At 35.0% G+C, this 10,394-nt stretch overlaps 1 protein-coding gene across 1 annotated transcript in view; it reads left to right on the plus strand.

The window, feature by feature from the left end:
- The window catches only part of RTEL1 (regulator of telomere elongation helicase 1), a gene marked incomplete at its 5' end in the record, with an annotated part of 63,409 nt that extends 54,555 nt beyond the window's left edge, over positions 1-8,854 (plus strand). The window contains 3 exon segments of the mRNA XM_072413659.1: positions 4,843-4,946; positions 5,378-5,459; positions 6,363-8,854. Of these exon segments, the coding sequence (XP_072269760.1) occupies positions 4,843-4,946; positions 5,378-5,459; positions 6,363-6,397 (221 nt within the window).
- Between the last annotated feature and the right edge of the window lie 1,540 nt (positions 8,855-10,394).

Genomic DNA, 10,394 nt, shown 5'->3' on the forward strand with positions numbered 1-10,394 from the left:
TGCATTATCTATTGTACAATTGCCATTTTTGAACAGAACAAATTCTTGTTTTTAAGATTTGTTTTTAATTATTTGTTACAATTTATTGCTGACCATCTGAAGCCTCTTTCGAGCATTCATTAGAGACAGTTTTTTAATGATTACAAGAATGTGCAAAACATGCATAACGTTTTTACAATAATCAACTTGTGGTATCCATGATGCAACAAGACAGCAAAGCTGGGAGACGGGAATATGCCTTTGTAAACTTTTAATAAGTGCCTGAAAAAGGACCGTCATGGCATGATCACTAGGGGTTTATTTAATGAAAGCTGCAGATTTAAAAATATTGAAAATGATACTTTAAATAACATTACTACTTTAGTATAGATTTCTGTCAACCACCATAAGCACTTGTTTCAATACACATTACACAAGCATTATACATCATTGTTATCAGAAAGCTCTCACATCACAAGTTTGTCTGACACTAAATATTATACTATGCAGTCTCTAATGGATTGAAACAAACACAATGCCCCTGGTAGTCAGGCACCATGTGATCATTGCCTAGGCTTTATGTCACATGATGGGTGTACAGGAATAATGTCTATGTATTGCGTGTATTGAAAATGATGATGTGAGGTGGTAACACGGACGGGCGGGCCAGATGTAGTTTATTTTCGGAATTTTAAGGGGGGCCAAAAAAAAGGACCTTGAGGGTCGGATTTGGCCTGTGGGACAGAGTTTGACACCCCTGGCCTAGGTGATTGAAAAATAAGGGGACAATGCTGCACCCCTTTTGTTAAGACACTAACAAATATAACTTATAATAAAAGGACTGTCTACCCTTTTACGTAAAGTACAAATTCTGAGTTTTGGTACGCTTTAAGCCCAGAACAGATGCTCCATCATTGTTGCCTATTAGCAGTAATCGATCCGTTGGAAGTCCCAAAACACTGCACACACATGTACACATTTCTACCCCCCTGATCCACCGAACCCAATAATTGTTCTTCTAATGAGCTGCTGATTTTTATATATTCTTTTATTTAACTTTTATATTCACTTCAGAATATTTTAATCAAAATTAAATAGAAAGTAAAAATATGCCCATATGTTGAAGAAAATATATAAGTAAAGTCAACAACATAGCAAAAACATGATGCATGTAAAAAAGAAGCATAGTGTAAAAAAAATGTTATCTGTTTTATATCAAGACTTTGGGCAAAGAACTAAATGTACAGTTAAATTACACATTTTCACTGTTTTATTTGCCAAAGATTACTGATTTAATACAGCCATGTCTAATTTTTATATTTTCCATGCTTCATTGCCAGACAAGTGACGCATATAATCTTTGATTAAACAATTCTATTATGCAATGCTCTGACACCTGTATATACCCTATGAATCAGAAAATTTTTACATATCTGCTATAGGCCTTTCTGTTACTATTAGAATTGTAAACAACATTGTCATCACTTAGCTTAAATTTTTTTTTTGTCGGTATTTTTGTAGCTCACATGAACAATAGGTTAACAAAAGGAACAGCAGAAGTTCAAAGACTTTTCAGATAAGCAGATGAACGCTCTACTTACGGCTCAGTTCTGCCGAGTGAGCCTTGCTTTTCACCCAGGTTTCACGTCCTGGTTGTGATCATGTTTTACCAGGTTTGATTTATTAAAGCTCTCCAAGACTGGACTATCAGGGTAAAAGGCAAACCCTGAATGGAACTAATCGAGAACTGAAACCAACTAATACCAAATTATTTTTTTGAAATCCATCCAAGGTTTGTTGGATCACCCACATTTTCTTATGATTTCTATCCTTTCATGTCTTGGAGAGCTTTAATAAACCCGGCGTTATGGGTTAAGCCTCAAACATATTTCAGCTAGTGCCGTAAATTCTGGTGTCTGTAGATTCTATGGCTATAGGCCCACAAATTAACTATTATGGCTTCAGAACTTCTCTCCTGATTTCTCATATATTTTCCATATACTTGTAAAGAATTTTACGGCTGTTTCACTGGTATGAGCATGCTGCATCCGAGTAGCTCTAGTCATATTTAGACAAAATGATCTCCAATACCACTGATAGTTTTGGTATGCAAAACTAGAAAGGTATCAAGAGATGCCCTACAAAGTTTACTCTTTACCCTACAAAGATGCCCTACAAAGTTTACTCTTTACCCTACAAAGTTTATCTTTTTCCTCCACACACCAGATATCCCCAGCAATGTACACACTATGTAATAATTGTTGTTGGAAAGGATCTTTCACAATCCTTTACGACTGCACGATGCATGAACAAGTGCTGTACATACAGCACTGTTCTGCTCTAGGGAGAGGGGAGAATGGAGCGCCCCGTGGAGCTCTTTCCCCCTTTCACTTCTATTACAATTGTTCATCGTCCATCATCCATGTATCCGGCAGGATGGTTGTTCAGACTATGGTGGACAAGCACTGTACACACGAAAGATTCTCGTCCGATATCAAACCTGAGCCGATTATCGGATGAGAACCATTGCACATGTGTATCTAGCCTTAATCTGGGGAATACAGATCAGATTTTCACCCCTATCTTTTTTAGTTTAAAGGTGCATCATCGCTGCTAGAATTGCAATTAAAGCTAGTAAAGGTTTTGACTTATGTTATATCACACCATTGGGTTTAGGGGGTAATGTTTTGTTCTTTGTTCTTGGTTCTCTTGGTTTGCTGTTTCTGTACTTCCACGTTGAGGTCTTCAGTTACTAGGAGTCCTTCCTCCTATCTCTCCACCAGAGCAGAATTGAAATTTCTCTTTTTAAGGAAGGTGTTTCCTTAAGATGACATAAAGGACGGCCTGATCTTGGTCTAATAGTGATTATATGCTTCTGTAGAGGTTGGTTTACAAACAAATCTCTCCAGCCTTATTTAACACTCTAACTCCCTTTGTGCACTTGTTTTTCTTGTTCAAAGCAATTAGGAAGGATTATTGTGTCCCCAAAAATATTAAAGTTTGTTTAAAATTGTTGTTTAAACTAATCAGACAAAAAAAAATTCCCACGATATCTCACCACTAAATATAAATAATTATATCTGCTTCACCACCTCCATTTCATGACATTTAACAACTTCCTTGAAAAACATTAGTTGTCACAGAGGTTATTATGTTTACATTTAGGGCTTGTAGGACAGTGCATGTGTCTTTTATCTATGTATTTAGTATAATTTATATCTCCCTCTAATATTTTATCATAAATGTCTTTATTGTTTATGAGCCTTTTCTATTGTACTGTAACACAAATCATTACCAGTACAGGACTCTTCCAGGATATTGATATATCATTTTTTAAAGTAAAGAATCAATAGTTATAATATTGTTGTCTGAGGCATATGAGCTGATGAAATTTAGTCTGGACATCTTGTCTTCTACGGTATGATATCTGGTCTAAACTATTAAACTAGTCATACATAAATTGACTTCAATTTGATAAACCTGCTCGATAGTATTAATAATATATAATAATAATTATGACAATGATAGGCAATTAAAAATGAATCATACTATCTCTCACTGCGGTTGATGCACAGTCATATCTTTAGTACTGATTTTTTTAGTCACTCAATATATTTAGTGATGATCACTTTACATTTTCTCAAGTAAGGATGAGCATTATCTAGAAAACGTAATTGACCAGATATCTATCAAGAAGTGATAGAAAAAAAACACTAGATACAATCTATGAAAATTTGCAAACTAATCAGTCAAGATTCTTTCAGTTTTACGCTTAACAGTGATCACTTTTGGTTGTTGAGATTCAAAAATAAAGTATTTATGTATTGTAGAATCTATTTAATTATCAGATAACTCTGTATCTGGGAAATCAACCTGTTTATGGTCAGCTTAATCCATTTCCTATCATGCTAACAATATTTTATTAGAATGGAATGGGGAAATTCTGCAACAGCAACACAGACAGGAATGTAATTCATTTTATGACTTCAAGATATCAGGAAAACCAATCAGGGGTTCTAATTTCTTTACACTTCATCAAAAGAGGAGATATGTTTTGTAGCGACATGTACTTAAAAGCAAAGGTAAACGTATCTTCCTTTGCTTCCTTGGCAGTGCCTCTGGTCGATTTTTCGGGTTTGGGATCATAAGATTTTATGACAGAATGATCACATTTGCAAACGGGAGTTCATTTTAGTTTTATTTCCCTTCAGGAACAAGAACGGTAAATAATCTGCACCCTGAAAAGTTTCCACACACTTATCAAAGTGAAATATAAATACAGGCATCCTGTACTTGTATAATAAATGGCTGAATGACTGATCTATCGCAATTCTGTTTCTCCCTGTTGTTTTCCCTGTGTTGCAAGCAGTTGCAATGATATATGTCATTGTAGTAATTTCAAAGAATAAAGACCCCATGACACTTATAGGGACAGTAGACTGGTGCTGTACCTTTTCCTGGAAGAACGCCTTTCTGGGGATTGAACAGCAGTCTTGTTATGGTAATAGCTGAAGGAAAATATTTCTCCCCAAAGAAAGCAGAAGTAAACTTTACAATAGTGTCCAGTAACGCAGCATGACATAACTTATCCTGCTTCCTTGTTAAGGGGACAAAAAGCATTAAACTTATTTCATCAGCTTGATGCAAATTATTTTTCATAGTTAAAATTCTGTAAAACTTAGCTGAATTGTTTGCTATTTAAAAAATGGATGTTAGGAACACTCCGGCAGTGCTAACAGTATCATCCTACAACAGGAAGTTGATCAATGTTTTACATTTTATCCACACACATTCACACACATTTGAATAATTCAATATCTAACACAGTTTAATGTGACTTCGTCTTTTTTTTTTTTGTTGCAGGAGGTCCGCAGTGTCCACGTTGTACTTTAAGAGGCTCTGTTCCTTATCGATGCAAATCATGTTCCTTCTATTGTTGCAAGCAGTGCTGGATAAAAATTATTAAGGTTTGTCATTGGTTTGCTCTATACATTACAGTGGAATGAAGAGTTTTAATAACAAGTAATGGAACTGACAGTTCTAGTACTGGATTTGGACTTGTTGTTTTCTTCTAATCGTTATCTGCTGTTACCTTATCTTGTGTTCTTTTAAAAGCAGCATGTTACAGTTTTATCTGTAAGTTTTTAACTGTAAATGTTTTTTTAAAGCCCTAAACCACATCTTTTTTTTCAGGAGTGTAAGAGTCATAACTTCTGCCAAGTTTTGATTTCTGTCTGTGCCATTACTAGATATAGATACATAAATCCTATACACGTCTGCTAAACATTACTATTGTGCCAGCCAGGACAAAATTTTATCAATGAATCTTATGCTTTCCACCTCAACTGTTATTTTGCTTTAATTACTCACAATTTCTTTTATCGTTATTTTGTTGCAGGACACTGGGATATGCCCTAAATGCCAAAGTACTGTTCGCAAGAGAGAATTGATACAGAAATTCTTTTTACCATTATCTCAAGGTCAGCAATAATACTGCAGATGGCTGGAGACCAAATGCCGACTGATATCTAGAATTTAATGGTTTATTTGACCAAAATTAGTGTTCCCGGGAAAACATCTTTTTGCAAGTGCACACTAGAAAAAAAAAATCTTGACTTGTATGTTGTTGCAATTGTGCAGTCTTATCTCTTAGGATTATATGTGTGTGCTTTCATTTACCTACCTGTATTCTCTGCATTAGAGAAGGTGTGTCAGGCCTTTCTTGGGGGTTGACCCATCTCTCGCCTAAGCTGATGACCGACACTTTTTTAGGACTGGTGTTTGCAGGTAGAACTGTCACTGTACAAATAAAATGCATTTAGACAAGAATCAAGTAAACATCAAAACTTTATACAAAGATAATATATGCAAATTTGAATAAGAGTGCTTACTGTAAATTTAAACAAGCTTCTAGCAAACTTTAATCAGGTTTTACAGTAAATGTTAAGTGTTGCAATCAGCTTGCATACAATGATTGCCATCAGTTCCATTAAATCTGTATTATCATCCTCAGACTTGAGATGAAGGCATTTATGCTGTCTTCAAGAAAGCTACTCAAAGCTCCTGAAAGTAAATACTGCTCAAATTAAATAACAAGAGGTAATGCTGCACTGTTGTAATGTAAAGTGGACAAATTTTTCTACAAATGTACAATAAGGACCGATTCTCAATAATTCTTTGCAATGCTGCTAATGGACTCTAACGACCTTCCTATGTATTTTGTTACATTTCTGCAATTTGTGCTGTTTAATAGAATGTCCTGTTTTCCAGTTTTATGGAAAAACTGTACAATGTTCACTGAGATTCTGTGTGAAGTTCTTTGCCTTTACACCAAAATAGCCTGCAATAAAATTAATGGTGTTCTTTATGTTTTTTTTTATCAGTGCCAGAAGATAAAGATTATTGTATCAATGTATAGATGATGGACAGGTTTGTACATTGGATTTTTAGGCAATTGTTAAGCTGTTTATGCCAGTATATGCAAGCACAGTCAGGGTACAAATGTGAAGATTACTTCTGCACTGGGGCTATATTGCTCAGTCTTATGTTGTGAGTTACTACTCCGCACTGAGGATGTATACCAGGAGACAATTATGGTTTACAGACATATTCCAGGGCAACGAGTCCCTAAGTAGTGTAAGTAAGGAGGAGGATGGCTGGTCTGATGCCTTCACCATGAATAACCAAGTTTGAAAGTGCAGCTTCCATACATTTATTCCGACAGTATCCTTTAAAAAAAAAAAACGTCATAAAAGAAAAGTTATGCAGCTAAGTTAAAAGCAAATGCCACATGTTGCCTGTATATATTATTTTACTTGAATACTTTATTATAAATCCTTCCTAAAAGCAAACACAGAAGATGGCCGCTAATATTAGCGGGCCTTTCACTTGCATACTGAGGGCTTCTAAAAAAAAGGTGTGTGCCTGCTTTTAGCTTTCTGCATTTCAAAGTCTTTCCTTTTTTGACATGTTTGCTTTTTTATAATCCCTTTGTTGTTACCAAACCAAAGTTTGAGAATCAAGGATTAATTCCATCATCTTTATTTTTCAATATAGGTTGTTTTGTTGTGAAACAACAGAAGTACTGTAATTCCTATTTGAGATAAATTATGTTAGGTGATCTTCTGTACTTCTGAACATTTATATTTACTGCTGGTCACAGAGAGCTAATGCTCTTTTAAAGTGCAAGGGTGGGAATAAGCCGCGATCTGCAACACATGCTCAGTAAAAGCTTTGTTTACCTGGATCGGCCTCTGATTTTTTCAGACATGTAGCTGTAGTCTTTTGTTGGGGTGTGCATGGCCACCTCCTGGTCCTACATTTTTAAAGCATCAGAACTGTCCCCAAATAAAGCTGGAACTTGCACTGAAATATTATTACCAATGGACTTTTAAATCTGCTTGGTTGGTATGGGATATTCTAAAAAAAAACCTTCCAGACCCATCCTAACCTGTCAGCCCATTCTCATGGGGGTACTAGTTATTACTGTGTTAAGTAATATTAGCTGACCATTGTATCTCTGTAATTTGAATTAGTTTGCCCTTCCCCTCCCACCTCTGGAGCCATAAACGTGTGTGTTAGGACAATATGTGTGTTTATCCCATCTTTTGTTGGTAAGCAGTTACAATACTCTTAACTTTTGGGGAGGTTACACCACTTTGGTAAATTATTAATATCATAAGTAAGCTTTTTAGCTTGGATTACATGGGCTTTAGCCCTTATAGGAGCAGTTTCTACCGCAAACTTTTGCACACTTGAAGCTGCTTTGTTGGGGCTTTTTATATTTCACTTCCAGTTGAACAGTGTAAAAAAATAGATATGGACTGAAGTCCTTTTATTCTATCAGACAAGCTGCTAGCAGGCTTTTCCCTGCCATGAGTGACAACAGTCCCATACATAATTGTGTTTACTTTCCCCAAAGTAGAGCTGATGGGTGGCATAGAAGCCTCAGTGATGCTGCTAAACATTTCCTGCACACACTGTTCTTGCAAATTCTGAATCCATTGATAATAAGGCTACATATATATAATTATATAAATATTACAGCTGTATTATTTAAAAAAAGTGATTGGTTATAATAGGAAATACCGGTCTTTTTCTTCCAGATTTAGCCATGTTTTGCATTACCTCATTTATTTTAATCCATACTATAGAAGAAATCTCTGTAGCAGCCAAGCATGTTAGCATTTATTTGTGACCAAATAATAGGATCTACAAGCCTAATGGGCAACCAATGCAACAAGGTACTGACCTTTAAAAAAAAAATATATGTTTGTATGATGTTTGTATACATTTTCCTCAATTGTAATAAAGTATTTAATACAAAAATATGGGATTCCTGTATAAAATAACTTGATGTGAAACATTAGTTAACATGCAACTTTGCTTACAGCATGCAGGTCTATTAAAGCCAAACTGTTCTATTACAAGACTGGCTGGACACAATAAAAATATCTTTTGCAAGGCAACAAAATTCATATAAAGGTATTTCAGGTTTAGATTTGACTTTAACCTGGAGTGAAATTTTCCTTTAAAAAAAAGTACAAAACAAGTGGTTAAAAAACAAACCAAAAAAAAAAGTTTTTGCTGTCTTTGTCCAATTGAGGAGGTTCTGTTTGATTTCCTGCCTTACCATAATTACCATTATGTGAATAACGTTGTCACAATTTAAAAATACTTATTAGAAGATGGGTCGCCTCCATTTCTGTTCCAGTGGAAACCCTAAAGTTTATATTCTTCCTCACTATATTACCCAGGACCTTTGGACATAAGGACAAATACAAAGCCAATCAACAATAAACAAGACAGCAAAAAATACCTAATATTTTACACTTTCTGATCTGTCCAAATAAAGTCAATACTTTTTTTTGTCCATTTTATTTTTACATTTCTTGAAAATACTGTGTATCATCTGTACTTTGTGTAATCTGGAACACTTTGACCTCAATTGTTCTCTTTGTCCCATACGCTTCCAGTGAAGACTACAAATGGCTGTGTAGACGCATATTGTACTTCCTCAAGACAACATTCGTGATCGAGACCATGTAACAATATGCAGCTGATGCTGAATGCTTAAGTTATTTCATACCAGCTAAAGCAATTCTTAACCCAAGTATAAAAATGTAATATTTTGTAGCTTTTCAGTGTTTCAATTTGATGGCTGCATTTTTCTTTTATTTATTTTTACCTGGTAATCCTGCCAGTAACACATTTCCCATTTGTCAACACTGATTCCTTGCACTCTATTCTAGGATGCTGTCTTGAATTAAATTACAAACATCTCACCTTCTTTACTTGGATGAGAGTTTGTTTATTATGGTTCAGTTATGTTACAAGAATCCTAGATTTCTGTTCATATCAACCAGGATTTTTTTTAGATCTTTTGGAATATGCACCTAGCATGAAGCAAAGAAAACAAATGCAGTCACCACATTTAAAGTCTAGTAAGCTGCAATATTATTATTATTAATATTTACTTGTGTTTATATAGCGCCGACATATTACGTAGCGCTTTACAAAGTCCATAGTCATGTCACTAACTGTCACTCAAAGGGGCTCACAATCTAATGTCCCTACCATAGTCATATGTCATTAACACAATCTAAGGACAATTTCTGATGGAAAGTTGATTAACCAGCTGTATGTCTTTGGGATGTGGGAGGAATCCTGTGCCCGGAGGAAACTCACACAAACACAGGGAGAACCTGCAAGCTCCATGCAGAGAGTGTCCTGGCCTAGATTAATAGACTTTAGATTGGTTACAAATAATAAAAAAGTTTGTGTTGTACTTTTAGGACGCTTTAAAAAGTCTGCAGTTTATTTCATTATTGTGCCTTATACATGAATAGATTGTCAACACATGGCAATGAACCAAAAACTAGAGCTGCAGCATATTTAACAAAAATAAACATGTTATAAATCTTTGCAATGACCATTTCCTCCAAATTTTTCATGTTTTGTATAAAGTTAAAAAAAATACTTGGTGATGTGCCAGAAATTGTCCTGTTGTGGTGTGACAATATAGCTTTTTTGGGGGTGAGGAGTGGTGCCATGCTCAGCTGTTATTCTCTAATACTTACATATTCAACTACTCTCTCCTTGCTCTATTCTCTAGAACATAAAGACCTGTGGTCCTCAGATTTAGACACGGGTCAGCAGCTCTGAAATACTAACTCTGAAATTCTAATTACAAATAAATATTAAAAAATAAAAACATTTCTTTGCAATTCATCCAGTTGAATTGGATAAAGCAAAACATCTTTAACAAAAATAATAACAGATTTTGCATAAGTATTGAATGCTTTAGCTGTTAGTTTGGTATAAGCATAAAACTCTGCCCTATGGTTGGAAAACTTTTAAATCAGTTGAACCATATTGATATATGACTCCTATGTATAAGTATGGATGTACAACTA

The sequence above is a fragment of the Pyxicephalus adspersus genome, chromosome 6 (genome assembly GCF_032062135.1).
Source record: "Pyxicephalus adspersus chromosome 6, UCB_Pads_2.0, whole genome shotgun sequence".
Classification (NCBI taxonomy): Eukaryota; Metazoa; Chordata; class Amphibia; order Anura; family Pyxicephalidae; genus Pyxicephalus; species Pyxicephalus adspersus.